General features: G+C 39.6%; 1 protein-coding gene across 1 annotated transcript in view; it reads left to right on the top strand.

Moving 5' to 3' along the window:
• LOC148337336 (CUB and sushi domain-containing protein 1-like) overlaps positions 1 to 27591 on the top strand; it is a 377282-nt gene that overhangs the window by 226648 nt on the left and 123043 nt on the right. Inside the window, exons 10-13 of the mRNA XM_088296642.1 lie at positions 7424 to 7505; positions 9390 to 9514; positions 14125 to 14246; positions 26913 to 27016. Of these exons, the coding sequence (XP_088152768.1) occupies positions 7424 to 7505; positions 9390 to 9514; positions 14125 to 14246; positions 26913 to 27016 (433 nt within the window). The remainder of the gene's footprint in view (positions 1 to 7423; positions 7506 to 9389; positions 9515 to 14124; positions 14247 to 26912; positions 27017 to 27591) is intronic.

Raw genomic sequence — 27591 nt, 5'->3', positions numbered from 1 at the left:
TGAAAGTATTAGAGGGGTGCTTATTTAGCAATGCTTGTAGTTTGCATTGGTATATAATTAGGATTGATCCAATCCCGCCTCCCAAAAAGACCAGATAAAAATGTGCTTTTTAATAAGAAATTAGAAAACTAATAACACTGTACATCACTTATTACTTAGTAATTAATTAAATTGAATCAAAAGCATTAAATAGTTTTTTCTACATTGTTCATTTTCAGTTCGACAGACTGATTGTACTGCTCCTTCTGGTGTGCATGCTTTGGCCACTTGGGGGCAGTATAATACAGACATTGAGACACAAAGTGGTTCACAGATGACTCGGTAAATTGCAGAAATGATCATTTTTTGTACAGGATAAGAAAATATATGTCTCTGAGTATTGTTATGTGGTCTGTCTCCGTATGTTGCTCCACTGTTTGTTACTTGAAGTGTTATAATATTGCCACCATTCATTAGCCTGTCTCTGGCGTTTTGTATTATTTGTTAACATTAGGCTAAACGAACTGCTGCAAAGCTTAGTGGTTGTTAACTCAAGTTAAATAGCACGAGGCTTCTTTTTTTTAACTTGCAAACTGCTGCTTTTTGTGCCACCAGTCAATGCTGTTTTTTTTTTTTTTCTCAAAGCAAAATTTTCCATTAAGCAATTTTATTTATTTTTTTTTTCAGAAAACTTGTAAGACCACTGTATACAAAAAAATAATTATGCATTGAAACATTATGCTGATTACAAACGAGTAATTTAAACTTTATTAGGTTATTCAAATATATAATATATGAATCACCATCCTATGGAATTGGTTTGCACATACTGAAACTATTTTAAGTCCCCTTTTGATTTTGCCGAAGGTGAAGCTCGTGCCACAAGTGTTCCTTGACTTTAAAACTCTCATCAATAAATCGTCCCATTTACAAGCTCAGTCAAGCATATGCCGCTGCGATTATCATTTGCGTGTGCACGTGTGAGTTGATGAGCACGTGTGACTCACATATTTATCAATGTTTTGATGCCTGGCGAAGAATTCAGATTACACACACACTCCCTTGTTTCACGAGTCTCTTTGCATGTTTCCCTTTGGCTATCGACTAAATTTATTATGGTGGGATACATAAGAGACTTGGAGAAAAGTGGCTCTGGATGTCTCTTAAATATACATTATACTGATGTTTAAAAGCAAGTGAGCTCGGCAAAGCTGCAAAAAGGCAGTTAACCTTCTGACTTGTGAAACACGTTGCTCCACCCGGCACATAGCTCACGGAACATTGCTCTGTGAGGATATCTGCGTGATATTTAAGTAAAATTACAGCAATCTCCACTGTGTCCTGCATGTGTTTTAAAACACCCCCCAAAGTAACCATTGCACTAAATTACAAATGCACAGAAGAAAACATGCATGCTCTCTGTAATAATGTGGCGCCAAACAATGAAGATAATTACGGTTGAACGTGTTGACCAGGGATGCTTCAAGCTTCGAGGAATTTAATTTCTCACTCTGGGACCGCTGCTCATTAAAACAAATAGCAGCACTGTTGTAATGAAGACTGAAACTGGATGAATAATGCGGCACACACTGGGTAAAGGGGTCTTAGATGTTACCCAAACATATTACATGGAGGTCATCGCGAAACAATCACTATTAAAGAATTGCAAAACAGAGGCCAATTCATTTTTGGGGTCCCCGACCAGTGTCTAAACACAAGTGTGTAATCTTTATGCAATTAATAATTGTTATTTCGGTGCATAGAACGATGTTGATGCGCTTTGGCCTTCTGCACAATATACTGCATATGAATCCTCATTGAACAAACTGACCATAACAGCATCACGCCTACAATAAAGCATGCTCTGATATGAGCTTGAGATTATGTATTTTCACGACCATAAGGTGTATTTTAAAGTCCCAAGTTTTTCTCAACACAAATGAGGCGCCTTGAACTGCAGCGCGCCTTGTGTACAGACTGAAACCCATAGATCTAGCATGCGTGAGCTAGCATCCCGGATGCCCACAGGAAGTGCGCTTCTTCTCTTCTCAAAAGCCAACGTAAACTTCGATTTTTTTTATTTATTTATTTTTTTATTATTATTATTTTTTTGCCCATACAAAAGTCGGTTTACGGCGTACATGATTTGGAATGATAAAAAAACGTACAAAATACGGGGAAACTGTATAACTTGACAGGTATGCATCCGCGAGCTAGCAAGCGCGAGCTAGCATGCGCGAGCTAGCAAGCGCGAGCCAGCATGCGCGAGCTAGCATGCGCGAGCTAGCATGCTCGAGCTAGCATGCGCCTCATAGTGCAATGCGGCGCGTCTTTTGGCCCTGTGGAAATACGGTATTTTGAAAAAGTTTGGAAGTATTGTGTTAATATTCCAGGACTCCTTATTACACATGACACTAGCTAAAGGAGTACAATGAAATGATGTGCTTTAAACAGAAATGTATGAGTCTAAATAGTAACTAAGATACTCTGTAACATAGAGAGTGTGAGATAAATATAGCAAATTATTTTTCCCTTTTCCAAGATGTTTTGGACCATTTTATTCCAATTTTGCAGGTGAAGTTTTGGTTAGACCTTTTTCTGTTGGCATGCTTTTGATTCGTTTGTTGTTGCGGACCGTGAGATCCCTAACCTCAACCCCACCAAACCCTGTGGCGATGGTGTAGAACACAACTGTGTGACCTCCGACCTTGCAAATACACTTTATGATGAAGGGATGGAAAAATAAATTTTAAAAAAAACCTGACAGATATATAGTATTCCAAAATTTTCTTCCCTGAAGAGTGGAAGCTATTATGACAGCAAATGAAAGCCCACCGAGGCTTTTCTTTGGATTTCATTTCTTGTAGGTGTAATAACCAGGTGTTTTCTTCCATCTAGTTTACTTTATTGCAAATTGCTTTCAGTGTGCATCTGTGTTTTTATGTGGTGATTAAGTGGCTTGTGTGTTCCATGAGTGGATGTCAGACAAGTGACTGCAGACGTTAGTCTTCGGCTTGACTGACCCGTGTTGTGCATGATACAATAAAAAAAAAGTGGGAAGAGGTGGAAGACCAGATGACAGGCATCGACGAACGAATCCATGCATGACGCTGCTGCGGTAGATATGCGAACGGCAGAGGGTTATTTAAAGATCATTGTTTGCGTAAGAAGAGACGTGAGACAGCAGCGTACGTTCAAGTGTGCCTGTATTTCCTTATTCTGAGAACACGTAACCCACGCCTTGCACCTGCTACTTTGGCATACCATTAAAATAGAGAGGGGGCAATACCACAAATTCCTATAACAATCATTAGCTGGCTAATTTACTATTCAAATGCCCTTAGCTTATTATGGGCTTTTTATGATGGTAAATGTTTTGTCAAACTGAAGTGGGTTAACGGTTTGACTTCCCCTCTCTTCTCTCTGTCTGTGGTATGGTGGTGCACTGTTTAATCAGACAATCACTAAATGCGTACCTGTACTGAACTGAAGCCCGAAGACAACAAATGATTCCATTCAAAGGATGAGTATCAGCATAAATCATTGTGGTTGTGAAATAGACCTGGCACCACTGGGCTGAGTTAATGCTCTAAGAAGGATCCCAGAATTCAATAAAGTAGCTACAAGTGTCATAAATATACATTACTACAGCAACTGCCATTCGGCAGACTAGTTATGTTGTGGTGAGGATAGAAACTCAATGGCATCCCATAAAACCACTGACCCACCACATGTGTCGCGTCCCCAAAGCAGCCATCCATGTCAGTCTTCCTGACTGATCTTCATTAGCCACCTATGGAGTGCTAGCTAACATTAGACTTGACAAATGGAGAACTGCAGTTGTTTGTTTACATTCAAACTTAGCTTTTAGCTAACGTAAGTTACATCATGCACACGGTGATGTTGAACTTTCAGTAATTACCCAAGGTTCCCCACATATGTGGCGTTTGACACTGTAAAATTATGTGCATTTATTTTCATAGTTTTATGGAACACACTCATTAGAATGCTCTGTATTGGTCAGACACTTTTTTGAAATACTACACTTCCATGATTTTATCATTTCAAAGATATGGCGAATGAACAATAGATGAATGAACATAAACAACTAGGATTGATTTCATTTATATTAGCGATTCGATCCCCCGGGCATTGAGTTGGGTCCCAGAGGGTCAGAAGGTGCTGACAAAAATACAGTCAATTAGACTCGTTGCTGCAACGATGCTTGGTTACTTAGTACTCCCAGCATACCCTTGAGCCAGGTGGCCTCAAGCCCTTAAAACTGCTCAGGGGCTCAACACCATTAGTGCAGTGTCATCACTGGGAAAGTTGTCGCCATTAGTGCATGTTAATAGACTCGTGTATGTGGGATTATATCGGATCTATGTGAACAAAAAAAAAAAAAATTTGCTCTCTTTCTGCTTTTTCTAATATTGTGGCAACAGACAAAATGTCACAAAAAGTATGACTTGCTCACTTGCTCACACTTTTCATGCTGACATACTGCAAGTTAATGCTGATGGCAGCAACCGTTGGTTGAGTAAATACGGAATCTTATACATAATAAAATCTGCATTCAGTGGCCCATTGAATTAAAATGAAACACATGAAAATTAAACATTGACCCATGCTTAATAAAGCCATCATTTAGTGGCTCATTAAATCTAAATAAATAATAAAATAAAAATTCAATATTATAATCTTTTTTTTTTTTTGTGCGCGTACATGTCATGCATTAAAGTGCTCTCTAAAATCCGGTTCTTGAATCTCAGATTACACTCATTACTGGGGAAAGAAAATTGCAATTGTGAATTACGTAATTGAAAATTCCATTTTAACACTGTTATTGCATTTATTTTTTGTGGTGCATTAAAGTGCTCTCTAAATGCTGTTCTTCTGAGTTATTACCATAAATAGGCACTCTACCCGATTTTTCTGGCCCGTCCTTTTTTTTCATGGCCATGTCTTGCCACGTCACACAATGCCATACTTTGAAATACGTGCAGGACTCTCGCGTACAAACATTAATGTATTTGTCGCTTACAGACCAGACATTTTCAGTGAGTCCGTGATTGGCTGTTGCCATCAATCAAACAAAAATGATGCCCCTGCTTCCTTATATTTGAAATATCTAAGTGATAAGCAACTCAACATTAATATTTTATACGGGATGGACAAAATCCCTCTTCCAACCATGCTTAGTCTGTCCTTTTTAAAAACAATCTTATCTTCTGTCCCAAAAATGGGTGTCCGCTCTGTCACTGGGACATTATTAATCCGAGGAAAATTTGTCCAAGGTTGAATGGAAGGGTGAGCATAATTTGTTGGTTTAAACATTCAGGTGTGAGCTTGGACACCAAAGAGAAAATGAATCACTTCCTATGATTTCCGAAAGAGTTGAGTTGTAAAGATGAAAGGTCTGGTGAAGACACTTTGAAGATATGGAAACGACATTTCGCATCATAAGCTTGTATTTCGATGGCAAATGGTCTTTTAAGTGCAAATCCAGGATTGGGTCCGTTTGAGAATTCTTGACACCGGCCCAGCTTTTTCTCCATTACAATCTCATGTTGTTTGAATGAGGTGTATTTGGCAAATGCAGCTTTGTAAAGGATGCCAATGAATGTCATTTGAGCTGGAGTGTGAGGGTGAAAGGGATGAGAGGAATGTAGCTGAGTGTGTGTGTTTTTGGCATGTGTGTACTTGCTTGTGTGATGTGTGTTTTTGGAAAGAACATCAAAACCACGCTGGAGATGCAAGACAGCCTGTTCTGTTTGCATCATCTCCCACGCAAACATGCATACAAATTGTCAATTCACTCATATAACCCACAACACACATGTAGAAAATCATCCATTCATCTTTGATGCCTGCATTTCGGAAACTTCGGAATCCCTGTGTGCATTTCAGCTCATGTTTGAGTGGGAAAATATAGTTTAAGTAGTAAACTTTCAAGCTTAAAGATAAAACATCCCCTTCATTCTGTCATTGGTCCTGTTGCTATTATTGCTGTTCTTGTTTTTCTGATGATGCAGTGGTCATTTTAAGACCATTTGTAAAGGCAAGAAGCAAATTCTGCTACCTTGCCAAACGACTTAAAAGTGGAGTTAGGTAGTGAGCGAGGGCATGAGAATAATTAACTCATTCACTGCCAGCCCAGGTAAAATGAAAGTACGTCTATATCCGTCAATGGTAGCGAATGAGTTAACAACGTGTCAGTCACGCCTTGTGTCTCTCATTGGTTGTTTTTCCTCAGGCTCGGTGGTTTATTACAAATCAAGATGATGTGACCAGCGAGGGCTGATTTATTTATTTATTTTATCACTTTCCCCATGGAGCCTCCTAACTGTCAGATCATATTTTTCATTTTTAGACACCTTATTTTAGAATTTTTGCCAAGTAATTATCAACCAAGTCATGTTTTTGAATTGTTTAAACAAATTTAATGCCGAAACATTAATCAATTAATTCATGATCAGTAATTTATTTTTCACTTGGTTTCTCAGTGGGCTATCAAAGGTATGCGAAAGTAAAACATGTCAGTCAGATTCTTCATCTCCTCAGCGTGGCGCATTTGTCCGTTTTGGAACAGGATGAAGGCTGGATTCATTTTAAGGGTGCTGATATTGTGCATGCCGACTCACCGTCGCATAAATATTTTGGGGCCGTTACTGATGTGTTAGAAATAGCTGTGATTTCCCTTCAAAGATGTGTCAAATGTCTCTTAAAAAAAAAAACATTTGTTCATGCTGTCACGTTCAATAAGAGTTACTTTAGCTTCTGCTTTTATCCTGGGACCTAAACTCTTCTTCTCCTCCTTTTGTGGTGGACAAGATGGGGGTTTATTTTGAATTTTAGATATGAGTGAATGTACTAAGATACTTTCCAACACAGCATGTTCACCATGACTTCTGACAAATGAAGGCATGCCTTTTGACTGCTATGTCATGTTCTGTGTTGATTTGTTCATTTTCACGCAGCGCAGTGAAGTAGTAGTTAGCATTTGTGCCTCACAGTTGAGCGGTTCTGTGTTTGAATCCAAATTCAAGTATACTGAAGTATAATTCATAGGAATATTGATCCATCCATTTTTTCGAACTGCTTGTCCTAATTTTGCCCTAAAAAAAAGCCTTGTAATTATTACATTATTACATATTTATTACAGTTTTGTCATAGACAAAACAATATATTTTTGGGGGAATTGCAGATTCATGATTTATCCGTTTAGAAAATATTTGCTTGGATTAAATGTCACAGTTTTTAATTGTTCGAGTCAAAAATGTTTTTGCCCCAGGACACACGCTTTATAATTTCACACAAGCACATTTACACTACATTCTACTTTATCTCATTGTTAACGGTAACGAATACACGGAACTAAACCATCGGAAAGGTGCATGATTAAGCAAATAAACATTGTCGTCTTTCTATTTTTGTTTCTCAGTGAGTCAAAGTGGCCTGGCTGGAGATGTGTGTCCAGATCCAGGAGTCCCAGAGAATGGCAAGAGGATGGGATCCGCCTTCCAGTGAGTCCGCTTTTCATTCTGTTCCAAACAACCCCAGATATTGTACACGCGGAGTATTTTCCTGTTAAAAATGTATCATGTGCATGTGAGAAATGATCCGCAAAAGTGTTTTAGATGAGGTTATTTTATTTTCCAAGACAACATAACCAGAGATACTACATGATTATATACAGCCGTGGTTTTGAAACGATAAACTCCTTATTGGGTACGGATTTATGCAAGGCACTACCGCTTTTGCTCAAATTACCTTTACATTTTTGACCATTTTCGTTACTTACACATTACAACAAAAGACAAACATCACCTCTAAAATTATGCCAAAAAATGGCAGCTTTTAAACAAATGCCATTAGAATGTGTGACCTCAGGTTTCAAAGTAGATGATTTAGTTTTAAAACTAAGGTTTCAGAATAGGACTCGGGTTCACAAATTGGGTTTTGGTTTCAAAGTTGGATTTCAAAATAGGCTTGGCTTTTCCGAGTAGTCATAAATGATTACATACGATACCGCTGGGATGAAAATAACACCAGATTTAGAGTTATTTTTTGACCACAGCACGAGACGGGCGTGGCGGCCGACGTGCATCACATACGACACGTTGCCTTGCCGCCTTCCGACTCCCTTCATATTTTTGTTGTTGTCGCAAGAGGGAATAATGTGTCAGAACAAGGTGATTGGACATGAAGGGCTAACAAACAAAGTCATTTGATGACTCACTCACAAGATGGCGTGTCAACTAACAGCAAAGGAAACAATTCATGATCTTCTTGTATGATGCAATTATCCTCAGAGCGTGACATCTGGAGCTGATAGGCTTCTCTTATAATTACAAGAGAGTCAAGGAAGGATTTTTTTTTTTTTTTAAGGCATAAAAACTTTTAAATGATAATCATCCTTTATTCTCCTGCTCCTGCTGTTCTTCATTGCCATTAGTTACTATGGCTGCGCAAATGTAATAGCACTATTATTGGAGTCTGCGCGCTTGTGAATGGTCATTATCAGTGTATGCGCATGTAGTTTAAGCATACATGTATGTCACGGCTGTGCGGATGTATTTTTTTATGCGTTTGACTTTGTCTCTCCTTATCAAGCACTGGGGAGTCGCAACTGTGATCACAGAAAATTGAGAAAGAGAAACATTTTTAGTGTGGGACAGTAGAGGAAAGATTTTGTTGTTCATAACAGTAGCTACTTAAGAGCGCCAAAATTGCTTTCCATGCTATGTACAGCATCATAAACAATCGGAGGATTACATGAGAGCAGGCAAGACATTTATAACCAACGCTCTGCCTAAAATGTAATCACTTTTAATTCACAGGCAATGCATTTACGAGCTTTGTCTCCGGGTTGCAGCACATTTCACAGCCAGTTCTTGGATGGAATTTGCATCCTCACAGTAGAGATGTGTACACCAACGCGTGTATAACAACAAGGTGGGGCCCCGGAACAACCAGGAGCTTGTGTAGATGCTGGGCCAGGAGCTGAACGGTTGTCTTTCGGCAGGGAAGAGACATTGAGCTTCACAGGCAAGACGTCATGTGGACTTGTGCTGACATGGCTGAATGTTAGACAGCAGGATGTCCAAAACATTAGTGAGTTGTGCAGGCAAAAGTACCTGGCTCGTAAAAATAAGAACTGAGATGACAAGAGAGAGCGAAACAAAGCAAGCAGTAATTTAGAATTAAAACTATAAGTGAATAAATACTCAATATTGTAATTGAGTGCAGTAGCGGTCAAAGCTCAAACAGCAACATGAGCAAAGAATAATTGGAATTAAGGCAACAAAGAGAGAATCGGAAAACAAACGGCGCATAAATCCCATGACTGCTGGCAAGTTATAACATGACCGTGTTTGACATTGCTGCTGTTTTGTTTCCCAAAATAGAGTCGGCTCAAGCGTCCAATTCAGTTGTGATGACAGCTACGTTCTTCAAGGATCCAAAAGCATCACCTGTCAGAGAGTGACGGACACACTGGCTGCTTGGAGTGACCATAGGCCCATCTGCAGAGGTAGGTTACTGCCACAAAAAAACTTGAATTGATGTCATGATTTATTTACTCTACTGGATACTGTAAATGTGTAGCCACAGTCACAAGATTTGATGTGTTGCCTCTTGCCACACAGAATTTCCCCACAGCCAGTTTGGACGAGGCAAATAAGGACATTTTCAAAATCTCCCCCCACAATAGATGAATCAATATATTGATCGTCTCCATGGGAACAATTTTTCTCGAAGCAAACAGACGGACAGAGTGAAATAGGATACATGAAGTCATTTCAATTGAATAATAAGAGAAAATCAACATAATATATTCTGTTAATTTGTCGTGGTCACTAAGAATATAACCAAGGATGATTATTATGTAGTGTTCATGCTCTTAGAAAAGCTAATAGACTGCATTGATAACCAGGCTAAAAAAAATAAAAGCAGAGTGGATTTCTTTTATGTCTCTCTTTCTGATGCTCCGCTCAACAAGCAGCTCCAAGGACATGAAAACATATTTTGGACATTGCTGTCGGAAATATTTACGGTCGCTGTTACATGTGGGCATGCTCCACAACATGCGCCTCGAGGAGTTCTTCTATTTTACCGGTGCGTCAGTAAAGCACCAATAAAAAAAAACAACAAGCCAGACTTCTGTTTATATTTGCTTAGCAAGCCAGTTTGCACGTACTGTCTCGTCTCCAACAGGATGTTTTTTTTTTTCCTCCTGTCTGATGCAAACTGATGCACGACTGTCTCCTATAACTTCAAACTCAAACTTAGTCACTCACACACTGCATTTCGTACATTTACACGTCAGAGCAGTGTTTCACAACTTTGATTCAGCACAGGCAGATATTTGATGTCTCATTGCATCCCGTCATTTAAATAGAGCTGGGCACTGACCCTTTTTTTGATGGTCAGTCCCCCGCCCTCCGGCCGTTAACTCGGTATCCTTCTAGCCGCGACCCTCGGGCCTTATTCATAAAAATTGTCGGCCCCCCGAACCATTAAAAAATAAATAAATCCTGAACCATTAATAAATAAATAAATCCTGAACCATTAATAAATAAATAAATAAAAATAAAAAAAATTAAAATTAAAAATAAAAAAATAGCGTGCATGACGTCGCCGTGGGAGAGATGCTAACGGCAGGAATTTATTTAAACATTATCAACTGGCTAATTTACTATTCAAACTTACCTTACCATATTATGGGCTGATTATGGCCTTATTTGTCATTCTTCTTCTCCACGAACGCCCCCAATGCAAATAAGTACGCACTGTTGGTGTTTATAGGGATTGTGGTATTCCCCCCCCCCCCCTCTTGTACTGGTATACCCCAGTAGCAGGTTTTGTGATGTCAGAATGCTGTCTAACGTCTTTTCATACATAAACAGTTGGTAGTGGCGCTTTTGATGCATTCGGAGGCAATTTTATCATTTGCCTATTTCGCGAGTAGCCGAGGGCCGATTCATGCACTGGACTAAAATCAAACTCCGGCCTGTGTTAATCGAACCCGGAGAGTCGGACTGTTCAGCCCCCAGGATGGACTGCCCAGCTCTGCAAATAATCATGTTACAGAAAGTATATTCACTAAAATAATGATGATCAATTTACTTACTCATTCTGAAATGCAGGCCGGTTTAGTTGAACATAAAGCTAATATTCTGTTCTGAGCATGTACGTACGGTAATTGTTTTTTCATGTTGTCGTATTGTGTTTAATTGCTTTGCCTTTCACTACATGTTGCTGGCTTGGAAAGATGAACTAATGTTGCACTTTGTTGCAAATCAGTCATTTTAGAACCATTTAATTGAAATTGAATAATTTTCAGCGGCACACCTCAGGCGACAGCAGAGAATCATTTGTAGAAGTGAAGATAACTGGCATGATCTATTGGTCTAGCCCAGGTGTGGGCAAACTACGGCCCGGGGGCCACATGCGGCCCGTTAAACGTTTTAATCCGGCCCGGCGAATTAAAAAAAAAAAAATTAAATGAATAAACCTTGTTAATGTTTTATTTTGTAAATACTGTGGTTTTTCAAAGACATAAATCACATTTAGCGTGTGTACAATTTATTGGCTAGAGCACATCTGACCTATTTAAAATATCAAACGCTCATTGTAGGTGTTAAGACAAGGAGTGGATTTTTAAGGAATGCATTGTCGTTTTTTTGTAAGGCTGACATCGCCATATTGTTCTTCTTTGTTCTGCCCGTATCATAGAGACATGATATCATTTACGTTTGGTGTGTTGATGATTGCGCGACTGGTTGCCTGTGTGAGTGTCAAAGCAATGATGCAGGGGCGCTCACTGCCCACGTATTTACTGACAATACCCTGTTGCATTTATTGCGCCACATTGGAAAGGCAGACAGCTGGCATACACAAACAGCACACACACTCACACACACACACACACACACACACGCCTACATTGACAGCGTGTATCCAAAGGATGGTGTCACACACCTCTGCAGCAGTCTTTGCCTCGAGCTGTGTGTGTGTATGTGTGTACATTTGACGGACAGGCCGTCCCTGTGCTCAGACACATACTGTAAGATTCCTGTCACATTGTATTACACTGTCTGTGTTTGTGGGTCTGGTTTGTGTCTAGAAGTCACTATGTGGCTGCAGAGACTCGCCCGCCCTCATGATACTGGCCACTCTTGCGGAGGGGGGAAAAAAAGCTGAGATTTGGACAGAATGATACCATTTTGTTTGTCTCTCCAAAGATACATTTCTAAACTTTTAATTGGTATTACACCAGCAATCTTGGATAGATTACCTCCAAAATTGTTAGATTGTTATTATTAGACCCTATTTGTGATGCGGCTCTCGTATTGGATCTCATTCGGAGGTACACCGCACGTACTCGTCTCAGTGTTTCCTCCTCTGGAACCATCATGAATGACAGAAGTGGCAAATGGGAATTGGACTGCAAAGTTTGTATTGACACTGAGGCCCGTCATAGCCAGTCTACTTGAACCCAATCAGCACATGAACACATTCTGTGATTAATTGGCTTGTTTTGTCAACCGGGATGCATTGTCTCTCGAACTTTTGAGTCAGGATGTCTCGTTTGTTTTGATGCGCAGACACAAGCACGCTCAATGATCGTACTGTAACAGCTCCAGTGAGTGCGTCTGGTCTGGTGTTGCCCGTCTCCAGGGACTCGAACCCATGAGCTTTTTCTATTCTCCTCTGAGACCTAACTGTTAATTAGAAGCTGATCTGTGGAATGAATAGCCATTAATGTGTGTGTCTTTTTGTGTGTGTGTGTGTGTGTGTGCATCCACCTCAGTGTGTTTCAGCTCTCTTTTTCTAATTAACAGGCAGCGCAGTCATCCTGACGTCCTCCTCTCTTCCAGTCTTTTTTCTGTCTCTTTCTAACCTTTCTGCCCTTCCCACATCACTCACTTTCTCTTACTTTTTTTTTTCTTTCCTTCTTTTTCCTCTTATGAATGTCTCTTGAGGTGTCTCTTTAAAAAGGACAAATTGTGATTGTTCGGGCACAGTAACGCAAACACTGGCTAAAATGACGACAATTGTTGATACTGTCATGCATCGTTGATGATGTCATCATAGGGCGGCATGGCTCAGTGGTAGTGTGGTCGTCTCCCAAACAGGGTTAAAATGGTTTTGGAATTTTAATTCTTGTTAGTTTTATTTTGTTTTTAAGGAGCCTTTATTGTTTTAGTTTAGTTTTATTTATTTTTTTTTCAAAAAGTCTTAGTTTTAGTATAGTTTTAGTTTTTTAAAGAAATTGGTGTTTTACTTGTGTGCAAGCTTTAAAAAAAAATCACTTGTGAGTATTGCATTGTAAAAATTCAATAAAAATATTCTTTTAAAACATTTTGATAATACAGGGTATAAATTAACATTCCACAGACATTCAATTACAATAAGTGCAGGGCGAAATACTGCTTTTCAAGTTGGATGCATGCACGCAACCATGTGTTTACCCTAATTAAATTAAAGCGAGGAAGCCTTGTTTGCTAAGTTGGCAACTCCAAAGTGGATTCGTGGCTTGAATTCTTAAACCCAGTTGCACAGTTGTGGGTTCGATCCCCAGCCCTTGTGACCATGTCGAAGTGTTTCAAGTGTTCTTGAGTGAGATACTGAATCCCCACCTCCCGCCCCAAGTTGCTCCTGATGCTACACCATCAGTAGGTGAATGCAAATCTGTGTGAAGCATTTTGAGTGCCTTAATAATAGCGCAATACAAGTCAAAGACCATTTAGCATCACCAATGCTAAAAGCCTCACGTACTTATGAACTGATTTTTTTTTTTTTTCGAAATTGATTTTCAACTTCAGTGATTATTATTATGGTTACTGCTACAATTTGTAATCATAATCATAATTTCATGTACGTGTCTTTGTTCATCCACTGAATTGTATTGGATGTCTGATGAAATTGGTGTATGATTTGATTAGCTGGTATGACTGACCAATCACCGTTTCTGCAGTACACTATTCTTGATTGTAAGAATTCAAAGTGTTCAGTGGCCACATTCAAACGACCGCAATCTTTTGCTGAACATTTCCAATTTCAAGCATGTCACGTCTCGGTATTACCTCATGTGTCTTTCTTTTAGTTGACTTTCTGTTTTCTGTCTTTTGCCTGTAGCCCGTACCTGTGGTAGCAACTTACGGGGTCCCAGAGGGATCATAACATCTCCTAACTACCCTGTCCAGTATGAGAACAATGCTCACTGTGTCTGGGTAATCACTGCACTGGATTCTGCAAAGGTAAGTTCCCATCTCATCAACACCCACGCTGCTCCCAATTTGTACGGTTTATAACTCCCTTAATCATAAATGCTGCAATTTCACATGTACACTACCCTCCAGTTTGATCAGTGAGGCAAAGGGATGTGGATGAAGTTTTTCGGTAACCTCACCTCATCGGAGAAAAAAAATACATTTACTTTTAAATGAAAATGAGCAAAAGCATTACAGCAATATATGTCTTTGAAAAAACACAGTATTTAGAAAATAAAACATGAACAAGGTTTATTCATTTCATTTTTTTCAAGTTGAGCGGGCCGGATTAAAACGTTTTAACGGGCCGCAGGTGGCCCCTGTGCCGTAGTTTGCCCACGCCTGACATAGGAGATGCCACTCTTTGTTTGAACATTTTTTTCCAAGTTAGCTAAAGCAGTAGTCCGGAAGCTTTTTTTACTTTGCGGATGGGTTCATCCAAGTCCATACCCTTCGCAGACTGGCAACTATTACCCAATGGGGGATTGAGGGCGCTTGCTGGTGGGGAGCGCAATGCTACAACAATCAACGCAAATCCACTGTTTTATTTTGGGGCGATGTGATGCTGCTTGAAGCTGCTAGAAAAGCATCATTTGATTTCATATGATGGACTACCGAGGGGAAAACATACAAATGACTACAAGACTGAACAAGCTCAATGTACATGTCATTCATATACTTAACAATAAAGTCCAAGCGGGCATTGGCGAATGGTGCAGGGTGTCGGAGGAGGTGGACAAGACTGCCCAAGGAGATAAATGCCTTCGGGTAGTATGTAGATACCAAAGGTTCAGAGGTGGATATACCACAACCGGGCAAAAGTTTCAAATTGAGCTGAAGGGGAGATGATGGATGACTTTCTTGGCAAACACAACTTTGGGGCTTGATCCTCCTTCTCTTTGTCCTCACACATCTTTTTCATTGACATGACAGCTGTGCCAAAGACATCCTGGGGTGTTATTGGGGTGTCAAAGAGAATCTCCTTCTGAGTTGACAGGACTGTGAGGTGCAGCCACCAGGCTTATTCTTGCACGAAACACCGCAAAAGAACTTGGTGGGAGATAGACTCCTCGGTGCGTTATTTGAAGAGAGGCTGTCGCGCACGTTCGCGAGACCGTCGCTGAATTCCTCCTAAGGAAGAGCGTCCCGTCATTGGTCCAATCGCCACATAAAGCATCAGGGCCTTTAGGAGGCCGTGGTTTAAACTTCACTTATGATAATGTGATTGTGAGGTGTCTGGCAGGCTGACCTGTATGTAAATGGGCTCTTGCTGATAGTTGTTATAGTTAACATCATCTTGGGAGTCATTGCCGTTTGTTTCTGCTAAGTGTTGCCACTTAAGTTGATACCTTTTAAAGTGACATGTCTCTACAATCAAGTGGCCGAGCTTGTGTTCAGTGTCAGGCTAGTAAAAGTCTTCATAAAGGGACCAAACTCCGCCCATGTCAGCTGGTTGAGGTCTATGTCCAAGTAGGGAATAGTTTCAAAAGACGCAGTTTGGAATTTCTGTTCTATTCAGAAGTATTTTCAATGACTTTATATTAGTTGCCGTTTATTAATTTAATGGCTTCGGTATTGTTGTGGGGCAACTTTTTTTTGGGATGGAGATTACTTTCAAATACATGAGACAATTTGACATGGCAACCTACATCTTCATGTTCTGGCCAAGAAGAAACCATTCAACAGTTGTTATTCCTTCCGTTATACGCTAAGCAATACACACAATGCAGCACGAGAGAAAACAGCACGACTGGATTCTCCGCCAGAGTGGTACCATGTCAGACACAACAACAAAAAAAACAAAAAACAAATCTGCAGGCTGTAACGTGTTTATGTTTTGTTGGACAGTTACAGCAGAGTGGCAAATCTTGTGCATGTCGGATCTGCTAGCCCAACCACTACCGCTTTGTGTTAGTCCTTTTCGCTGAGATCTGATTGGCACAAGCTCATCTCAGTTTCACTTTTCAGCAATATGCTACAGTAATATAGCAAGGTAGCAATGTGAATAAAGTCAAGAAAGAAGGCACGCGGGAATATAATGACTTTCCAGTTAGGTGAGGGGGCGGGCTGGAAGATGCTGCTGAGGTCGGATCAAGCCGGACTACAGGTAGCAAAATGTGAGACCGAGCAGACCATTGCATTTCTCCTGCATATTATTTCCTAACACTATTCAATTAATGATAAAATAATTATGTGAATTTCACTTTAAGCATTTAAGGGATACTGACATTTTATTCGATATGTCAATGTCTTTATTCGATTTAACACATTGACTCCCATTGACGGATAGGGACGTCACAGATTCTTTTTTTTTTTTTTTACTCGGCTGGTAGTGAATGAGTTAATTGATATATTTAATTAAATTATTCATTAAATTGCACTGGAGAGGGAAACTCTCCAATCACGTTGTACACTGAGTACAATGATAATAAAGTGCATTTTCGATTTAGAGTCTGATTCTGTAATGAGCTGGATTACTCTGACTAAGACTAAAAAGGTGCGTGTGTGAGAGAGAGATTTAAACCTGGCCTTTCTTAACACAGATTGCCTTCGTGTATTAAGAACGTAAGGCATTATGATAATTGTTCTAATGACATATAATCAGCAACTTAAGTGGTGGTCAAGCAGAGGGTCTGGGTGAGGATGATGTGGTGGACTATTTTGGGGAGAAGGAAGAGGATGAGGCAGGAACCAGCTGTAACCTGACCGCTTAAGGTGCGTCAGGCTGCCGTACTGTAGACGTGCATTATAAATGGTTTATTACAAAAAAAAATTATTAGACCTAAAATCATTGCTTATTGGTTAGTATTTGGGCCTCATCACGTGACAGGAGAAAGAAACAAAAAAAAAATGTTCGACCTTGGTCACTCTCTCCGTCTCAAATTCCCAGACATCCCCCGCACACACTATGTATTCAAGAAAATGCAACAACTGTATTGAGATTCTGTCTAGACAAAAGGTAACAAGAATGGTCATGAATGAATCAAAGCGGAATTGCACACTTCAAAATACCTGAAGGCTAAATCCTTTTTGTAATCAATTTCCTACTAAACAAATCAGAGAAAAGGAATGTTTTGATGGTGGTAATTGAACTGCCCTTAATCATTCTCTGAGGTCTTTCTTTTAAAAGTTGGCGCTGGAGTTAGGACTTGAATGCAACGAAGTAGGGCATGAGGCAAAAGAGAAAGGTGAGTGTGTGAAACCGGCATAGCTGAACGTGAAAAAACTGAACAATTTGAATAAGCATTTAAGAAATTATTGATGGCGAAAGCGGCTGAGAGGCGATCATTCAGTATTTATAAAGCTAACACTGGACTTCACTACCCACACATCAGTATGGTCTAGTGCAGAGCCAGTTGAAGTGTTGTTACTTCTTCCTTATGATTCTGCATTGCTGAGCTCAAGGTCACCACACCTCCACAATTTTGTGAAGGCCGCTTTGTTGTTGAGTCATTGTTGCATCTGCATGAATAATTCATAAACCTTCGCTACAACATCTCAAATCTTTCCTGATTCGCCGACACTATTATCTTCTCTTCATGTCTGATCACATAGCCCATCTCTTCTCTCCCGTCCCCCGCTCTCGACTTGTTCCCGTCCCCGTTCCCATTACAATGTACTTGCCTCATTTTCTATTACCCCCTCTTTCACCCTCCACCCATTGCTCCATCTTCTTCACCACTCCTTCAGCATCCGCATATTCACGCCCCCCCTCCCTTAGCCCTCTAAACATAGTGCAAATAAAAAGAGGGGACACAAAATGAGAGCAAGATGGCACTGAGCTCATTTAAGAAATACAGAAGAGGCTGAAAGTATGGTATGAGCCAAAAGTGTTCGGCCAACTACTTGATACAAAAAAAGTGGGCAGCAAAATGGAAAATGCTGCATTTCCATGTTGGTGCGGTTGACTGGAGAAGCTAATAGACGTTGCTTTTACCGATGATGGAAGCAAATTCAGTCAATCCATCTATTGAGTCTGTGGTGGAGTATGGCCAAGTATACCAGTGTGCCCCCTTCACTGAGCTCTCCACCAATACAAATAGGCCACTCATTTGTTTCATGAAAACCTTTTTCTCAGATGCTTTTTTGTGCTTATCAGCTTCATGAAAATTTTGTGAGAATACAAACAGACAACAAAAAAAGCTAATTGACTCATTCTTGAAATACTGAAACATCTTAATGGATATTCACTCAGGAATATTAACATCAACACCGCAGGGAGAACAAACTCATGTTGCGTGATCAATAGTTAAGGGGAAGTACCGTATTTTCACGACCACAAGGCACACTTTAAAGTCCCAAATATTCCACAAAACAGATAAGGCGCCCTGTAATGCAACGCACCTTGTGTGTAGACAGAGAGCCACAGACCTGGACACGTGCTATTATGTTGAGCAACGGGCCTGTTCCCCCGTAGGGTTTTTCAGAGTGCATGTTAGCATACCCTGCTGGTAAAAGTCTGAGACCACTGTGCGCAGGATTGACAGTGACAAATAAATTCTGTCAATATCTCTTTTGCAGATGGTTGCTTATGCTGTTCAGTGATAGTTTTGGTTTTCATTTAAAACCGTGACTCTAAGGAGTGTGGTGATGAGTGACATCCCTCCTCTGACATTGTTGGTCTGACTAGTTGTCACGTGAGCTCCCATAGCATCAATGCTGCTGCCTATGACAAAGCTGCCTTTCTATAAATGAGGGCTAGCATGCGCGGGGCTAGCATGCGCGGTCCTAGCATGCGCGGTCCTAGCATGTGCGGGGCTAGCACGCGGGGGGCTAGCAAGCGCGGGCTGTTCATGAACGATTCAGTGAGAGAATGTGATGTCATTTCCCGCTCGGGAACGATTCAGTGAGTGAACATGTGACCATTTCTGGCTTAGAATCCAGCACCCCCGCCACTCTCGTAAGGAAAAGCGGAACAAATAAATGATGAATGGATGGATGATTCTAATGATTCAGTTCACTTAAACGAATGGTCATGCCCATCATTACTTTGTGTTCTTTTAGGTGATGTCAGACTGTGTGGGTAGGTTTTTTGTTGACCTCAATTTTGTGGCGACTGTCCCTGCCCACACTTCACAGTCCAAAAACGGCAATGTGTCCTCTTCTCGGTTGACAGCAGTCAGTATGCATTTACATTTGCCCGCAGAAGCATTTGCTAAGTAGCGTGGAACTTGCCCGCCCAACGAGCGTAAAAAGAGCCTTAAACATATGGTGTCTTTGCTGTTCTCACTTAATATTTGACACAAACACATGGTCTCTAATGCCACGAGTGGCCAGAGTGTCGTTAATTGCATTAACGTTGTAACTTAGATTCGTGTGATGGAATGGGCTGATGACACACAAGCTCCAAATCCCCTAATGTCACCTAACAGCAGCCTTACCGAACGATTGTTCCAAAGCTCTTGTTACATGCGGCTGGAATGCTGCATATCTTTGGTAGCACATGTATGTGAGAGCAGCTGGACTTGGTGATGAAATTATGAGTTGCCTCGCCAGTGATAAGAATCAGAATGCCCTTTATTGTGATTGTACTCAGTGAATAACGAGATTGGAGAGCTCTCTCATGAGTGCAATAAAACAAATAATTTAATTAATATATATATATATATCAATTCAATTCATTAAAGATTAAATAATTCAATAGGAAATACATATGAAACCTGCAGTCTATCACACTGAATCTTACCCCACACTTAAATTTGTTGTCAAGAAATGATATCTACCTTTGACAAAATGGCATAAAAGAAAGAGAGAGAGAATATGACAGCTTTTTTGAAAAAGTCAAATTTTTCAAAAGTTATGTTAAATTTAATTATTGATTCTGCGATAATATTAATAATCTGGGATAATATTGTATCTTATTTGATTGGATTCACAGTCATGTTGAAAAACATTTAGTCTCTGGTATGTTCGAATGAATATTCATCCTGTTTGGCTTGTGACATAAATTGAAACACTTTGAGTACCGTAGGTAGAAAAGTGACATCTTATTCTTTCGAGGAAATGACGGTAGCCTAAAAACCCAAATTACATAACTAGCAGTTCGTCAGCCACCAAACTTTTTTTTCTTTTATAATGAATATTAAATAATCAATTGAGTCAATTAATCAATCTCACTGCCGATCAAAACCAAACTTTACAGTAGTTCAGTGAATTCCTGAGCAATAATACAAAATACAAATTAACTGTGCTCCATCCAACTTTACTAATCCCAGACATTTTATTCAGTGAGGTCAGAGTCCATTCATCTGGTAAATCTCATTTTCAAGTTGCAGAAAAAACATAGTCAAGACCTCATTTTTCCCCGACTATTGTGACTTTTTCTTTTAAATAACACACGTTAATCCTATATTGTTATTAATTTTGAGATTATAGTGATAATATTTTGCAACAAATCCTCTGCGGGCATAATCAAAATGGCTTTTCCTGATGATTAAACACATCTACTAAAGCTGTGAAGTGTGTTGCCCAGGAAGAAATACTCCCTTGGACCTTGTGTGATCTGTTCAGAAAAGACAGTGCTGAAAGGGCCAGAGGAGATAATAAAGTATTCAAAGAGAGGAAATGAGCGCGTATTAAGATGAATAACAATCATTTTTCTGTCGACCTCTCTTTTCGTTCGTCTGAATTTTGTCGTCCCTTGTCCTCGCTCACTATTATTCCACCTGACTTCTTTCGTCAATACCGCGTAAAGACGGAGACAAATGATGCCACTGAAGTCTGTGTTCCTTTTTGTTACCTCGTTATGTTGTTTAACGCCTTAATGTTTAAATAGTCTACACCAGACGTGGGCAAACTACGGCCCGGGGGCCACATACGGCCCGTTAAACGTTTTAATCTGGCCCGCCAAACTTGAAAAAAATTAAATGAATAAACCTTGTTAATGTTTTATTTTCCGGACACTGTGGTTTTTCAAAGACGGATATTTTGTTGCAATGCTTTTGTTCATTTTCATTGAAAATTAAATGTATTTTTTTTTTCGATGAGGTGAGGTTACCAAAACACTCCATCCATCTGCTCCTGGTCCGGCCCCTCAAATTTTAGAACTCATTGTTGCACACCAATCAAATTTTTTTTTGTTGTTGTTTTTTTAAGATGTATTGTTTTAAAACCGCTCTTAAGAATTTACGACAATTGAATCTATTTTGTAAAAATCTGTCAAATCATTGCTTTTATTCATGAATTCATTTTCAACAAGCTCTTTGAATAGGAAAAACAATTTTTGGGGGGTTAATGTTGCATGTTCTCTCAAATGTTTTGCATGCGTTACGATTCTTGAAATTTTCCCCAACTATGTGCATGTTTGTTAAAATATGTTTAAAAAAATGGAAGGACACTGAAAGGACTTCAGGAAAAGAGAGGACACAGGGGTGTGTGTGTGTGTGTGTGTGTGCGTGCCAGGGTGGGTGTGTGGGGTTGAGTGCGTGTCAGTCACTGGATTCATCAGTATCAAGAAGATAATTATTTTGTTTAAGTCTGAGCCACGCTTGACTGCTCACAGGCGTAACTCATTAGGTGTCTAATCATTGCTGCCTTTTTCCCAATGAATACATATCAATGTGTGTATGCGTGTTTGCGTGCGTGTGCAAGTGTGTGATATCCTACTATTACACATTTGGTCACTTTTATTCATGGATCATTTGCTTCCTCACTGTCGTCACAAGTCAGGACACATTAAGTCAAATTTCATCTAATGCAGACATTGAGGTCAATGACCAGAGAGAGAAGGAAGGAAGATATTTTCTACATTTCTACAAAATGATCAACTCAAGCTGCATTTTGCTATGTGTAATACATACATTATTTGACCATGGAATTAAATCTTAAGTGCTGTTAATATCAATTTCTTTTTTCATCTCTAGGTAATGTGGGAGCTATTGATCTCACGACTCATCACATTTTTCTTTTTTTAAATTCCCTTAATTTTTTTTATTGTTTCATTTTTCGCTCAGAAATGAATGGCCTTTATTTTCTCTTGTCTTCCTAATTGTTCTTTCACTCAGCAAAATTGTATTTAAATCGGAATACTTTTTCTATATAAATTTTAACAGTTTTTTCTTTTTAAAGGATGAACTAAGCAAGGACAGAAGTGTTTTTTTTTTTGTTTTGTTTTTTTGTCCCTGTGATGGTCCCTAACCGGCTCAAGTACCGATGGATGTTTTGTCTTCTTTTAAAAAGAAAGACCACTGTCCTCCTTTACATTACCACAGAGCGGCCTTTCTTTGTATAGTCCTTTTCTTTCCTCTTTTTAATTTTTTTTTTGTAACCTTAACAGTAACCGAGCTGCAAAAAAAGGTTGTCCTTTTTTTCAGGAATTTTTATTTATTATATGCCAAATTGTTGCTTGCTGTGAATTGAGTTGCGTCACCTGCCACCATAGCGTCTAGTCAAAGAAATAAACAGTTGACGGCTCGTGTCTCAAAAAACGCAGAGGTCAGGTCACTCGTACCTCAAGCCGCCTCCGCACTCTTTGCTTTTTCTCAGGTGGATCTGTGAAGCGATATTTTTGTGTATAAGTGCACAATATTTCTTCGGTCCACTTTTGTCCCCGTCATTTACCTTTCTATTTTTATAGCCGATGTTCCGTGGATGTGTGGGTTACATGCCATTAAGTGCACTAAGTGCCATCCTTGATGCCTCCCCCCTATCAAGTGTGCGGCGAGAGTGGCTGATTGGATGCAGTTTTATGAGCTGTGACTTGGTGACAAATTTTGTCGCGTCTAATATCCTTCTTTAGTAAATTTGGGAATGCATTTCCTTTTTTGTCTACCATGACAATGAGGTCCATTAATTTGTGCAACGCTGCATTTGAAACAACACGCCGGCCACATCATTGCGACTGTGGCTGCTTATATTGGCGGATCAGAATACACCACTTAAGTGTGAAGTAAATAATAATCCCTGGGCTCATAATGGCATCCCGTAATAGCGCCTTAATTAGCACATGATCTCAATTCAAAGCTTTTAGCAATTCTGGGTGTTGACTGTATTTTCCGTCTGACAGACCATAATTGACTAAATTAGCCATGTCTGGCGCCCTCTCATCCCCCTCACTCATAATCTTTCTGACAGGAAGCTGAAAATGCGGTTGTGATTTTTTTTTTTTGGATAAAAACATGCAACAATATAAACATTCAAAGAGTACTTGAGTTTTGATACTTGCAAAAGGTCACTAATCAAGTATCTCCGGATAGAAATCAATTGGTAGTTTTCCTATTGCATCACAATTGGCGCAGTTCCTCAGACACAGTTTAGACTTTATTATTCAAAACAGTCGAGTCAACAGCACTCCACGGCCACATCAACAAGAGAGTTATTTTACGAAACAGTAGTCATTTGCTTCTTCACTATTCAAATCAAAGGTCACCTCGGGAAAAGTCCACAGCAAATAAACAGCGGAACATCTGCGCACATGCGAGGTGCGGCCAGTACCTTTTATGCCGGTCTATTCATTATTCATTTTGTCATGATGTGGTGCTTTTTCGTGTATCCTGCATGTCAGAGTCATTTGTCACATCATTAGACAGTAGCTGAGGCGCAATAACACATTTTTGGCATTTAGAACAAATGTTCTTGTGTTGCATAAAGTAATTGTTTTACCGTGCGGTTTTTTAGTGACCTTGCCACGTCATCTGAAAGGAAAGCAAATCTCAGTTAGTCACTCAAACCTTCACTTGGCTTTCATCTTTTGTCTCTGCCGGGGTGACATCCGCTGAATGCGCCAGCTTGTCTGGTGACACTGGTCATCAATTATGAATGTCAATCACTGTGATTAGATTTTAATGCTGTTCCATTCCGCAGAGCACCTCTGTGAAACATCTCTTTTGTGTTTTTTAGGGTTGGGTGTTTAACTTAAACTCACTGGCCACTTCATTAGTTGCGTGGTACAAAAGTAGCTGGAGCAAATTGTACGCCAAAGACCACTTTTCGTCAGAAATGTATTCACTTCATATTGTGGCAGCATTTGTCACATCATTGAATCGAATAGCTTTCCATTCTAATGTTTCTGAAGACTCGAAAACTAAAATACTTTTTCTTTTCGTATATTGATAGACAGCAATAGAATTTTCACTTTTATATATTAGCTGGAAAGGATATAAGTAAATTACTTATACGATAAGGTATAATTTTAGAAGTTACCAGGATCTTTGGGAATGTATTGTAATGTTTCCTGAAATTTGAATCATGCATCGCAATATAACATTATTTTTCCTCATATATTTGTATAGCCAGACGATACCTACTCACTAAAAAAAAAAAAAAAAAATCACTGTGAAATTTGGCCATGGTGATTATATTGAACGTCTTTTTTACTGAATTTTACAATGCATACCTCATGTTCCATTCCGAAAGTGTGCTGTATGCTGATAAATAATTGGCATACTTTATCCAGCTTGTCTTCTTTGTGATCCATTTTTCTCACAAGGTCTACTGACATTTACGTCACGTAGACCGTGTTAATTAGTGATTGTGTAACTATTGTCATCCTCGTGATTGGGCAGCCATCTGTCGAGTGTCACCTCCTGCTCCCTAGCCGGTAGCTAAACCGGAGCCTGAAAAATATTAAGAAATAAATATTCCAAAATGTATTAAAATCTAAACATTATTGATATAACTGTTAAAAAAAATTAAATCTTTAATTTACAGGAGAGTGGCCGGACAAAGCCCGCTTTGCACAATCTGCGGCGAGCGGCGCTTCATAAAGCGTCACGGTGACTTCTTCCCGATGTTCCCGTCATTGGCTTTGTGTTAATATAATTGTATTCCTTCTGAACCTTTCCTGAACCCTTCCTTTAACGACTCCATTTCATGACGCTTTCCACTTTCAGATCACAATCAGTAACAAGAATTCAAACTTTTTGACTGTCTGTTATTATCCGCGCCGTTTCCCTGCACTTATGACTCTCCTCATCATCAATTCGCCTTGAAAAATGCTAATTTGTGTAACACTTTTTTAAGATGTTTGTTTTTTTATCTGACCGCCAACCACTGCAATGTTGGTCAGATAAACGTTCGCTACATTCAAAGAATTGATATCTACAATGATTCCCGCTGCATAATTGCAATACGATGACATATCAGCGGAGAGCAAAATCTGTCGACCTGCTCTTTAATCAAATCCACCAAAATCGCATTCCAACACCTGTGCCAAAAATTAGAGCTGCTTTGAGTTGTTCTTAGCTCTATTGAACTTGCTGTCACCAAACTGTCAGGTGCACCGGGGGCGTATAATAAAAACTGCCCTTGGTCAAATGCCCAGCATGTCGTAGCACAGTCTGCCAAATTCTGAAACACGCTTAAATAGACTTGCCCTGGCATGAAAATGAAGTCGTGCCACTTTTTACTTAGCGAACGTGTTCTTGACTGTGAAAATAAAATCTAACAAGTTGTGCTGTGCTTGACTATTCAAAAATGGACGTTATTTTGGCAGACTCGGTTGAACATGATCATGTCACGATGAGGCTTTACTCCCCACGTATAGTTTAAAATTTGCTATCTTGCTGAAAGGAAATAAATGTCAAGCAAATGAGAGAGCAACCGTGTTTGCTTTTGTCGTGATTGTGCAAGTGACTCCTTGAAACTGAAGATGAAACTTTGCATGAAAGATCTTCTAGCATTCCCTGTGTTTTATTAGTTACCACAAGATATCTCTGAGTCGTTTTGCATGTTATGCACATTATATGGACTCATTATTATTGGCTGACTAAACATGGCTCGAGGCAGTGGCAGTCAGTCTGTCGTATGAAGGCACAATGTGTTCAACACATTGCATTAAACTGTATCCATCCTACTAAGATGCCAATTATGAAAAAAAAAAAATCATAATTTTTTGTCATTTGGATTGTCGATGTGTTTTGTGACGCATCTTAGCATGGAAATAACTGCCCGTTATCAGCAAAAGCAAAACAAGTCACAAGTATGCACCAAACATTTGACTTCAAATAGCCGTTTATTGTGCGTAATGTGATTTGCTTGTCATTTTCATGCACACTCGCATACCCATGCTTCACCGGAGACTTCTATTCAACCAGAGGCTTTAGCTGAGACCAGTTCTGCTCTCTTTGAGGTTTCCTGAGCACAGCAGAAATGGTCCATCTTTCATGCTCCCACTTGTATGATTTACAGCTAATAAATAATTGACAAGCTGCAAATAATGGAATAGCAGTATTACAGCATTTTAGAGTGCATGGTAGATTGATGATCCAGTGCAGTATGCATGCAACTGAAGCCTTGTGCCTGCAAGTAAAGCATTTAGCAGTCAATTTGTCTGGCTCCGACAGCAGAGGGTTGCACAATGAAGAGTGTGGAGCCTCCAGAAGGCATTTTTTGGGAACTATGAATGTAAAAGAGGAGGTTGGCCAAATAAAAGCAAGTGCTTTGTCTCATTGATCTATTTTATTATGTCGAATTGCAAACGTTTCACCCTCAATTTAATTGGATTGCATCCTGTAGGTCAAATTAGGAAATGAAAGACAATTTTCACACAATGGAACTTTTTTTTTTTTTTATGTCATCACGCTCACGCTGGTATTATGGTTGATATTATTCTCAAGACTTTTAAGATTTCCATTTGCTCTTGGTTTTGTTCCTTTATTTTTTTTTTTCTTTGGTTTTCACCTTTCAGCGGGTAACAGTTTTCCCATTTTTTTCCAGGTTATAAAGCTATCATTTGAAGAATTTGACCTGGAACGAGGCTACGATACACTCACAGTGGGCGACGGAGGGAAGATAGGAGACACACGACGCGTACTTTATGTGTAAGTAATATTAATACTATAAATTCTCACACCAGAACCTGTATATTCAAAGTTCAAAGACTAGTCACTACAAACATATTTCAAACGACAAACTTCATGAGGTTGGGCCAGCACATTTACAAAAAGATCCTGACAGCTCGTGACTTCTCGCAAAGCAACGAGCATCTGACAGTTCCTGGCCGAGAAGAACATAGCTTGCTGGAGCAAACGTCCTAGTCATTTAAAATTGGCTGAGTGGGGTTTGAGCCTCTTTCCCATCCTCTGGTGGTGTGAAAGCAAGATGGCCGTGATGACCAAGGTGCAGAGGATGCCGGAGTAATCCTTCCAGTCGTGCATGAAGTTGTGAAAATGTGTTGAGACTACTAGAGGATTACTTCGAAGGGGGAGACTTGTAGTGTTTTTTTCTTTTTTTTTTGGATGAGCAATATATATTCTGTGATATCTGAAACTTTTCTCACACATCTCATACGCCACTCATGTAGCTAAAAAGTTCTACATCACAGCCATTCTCAACTGGGGCTGATTTTTGTGCCATGGAGCTTTCTTTATTTTGGTATTTTGATAAGCTTTGCGCT

Source organism: Idiotropiscis lumnitzeri, chromosome 5, assembly GCF_059441095.1.
Source record: "Idiotropiscis lumnitzeri isolate Australia: NSW breed Sydney's pygmy pipehorse chromosome 5, RoL_Ilum_1.0, whole genome shotgun sequence".
NCBI classification, from domain to species: Eukaryota; Metazoa; Chordata; class Actinopteri; order Syngnathiformes; family Syngnathidae; genus Idiotropiscis; species Idiotropiscis lumnitzeri.
Note: the sequence above shows the minus strand (reverse complement) of the source record. Positions and strands in the feature narration are given on the sequence as shown.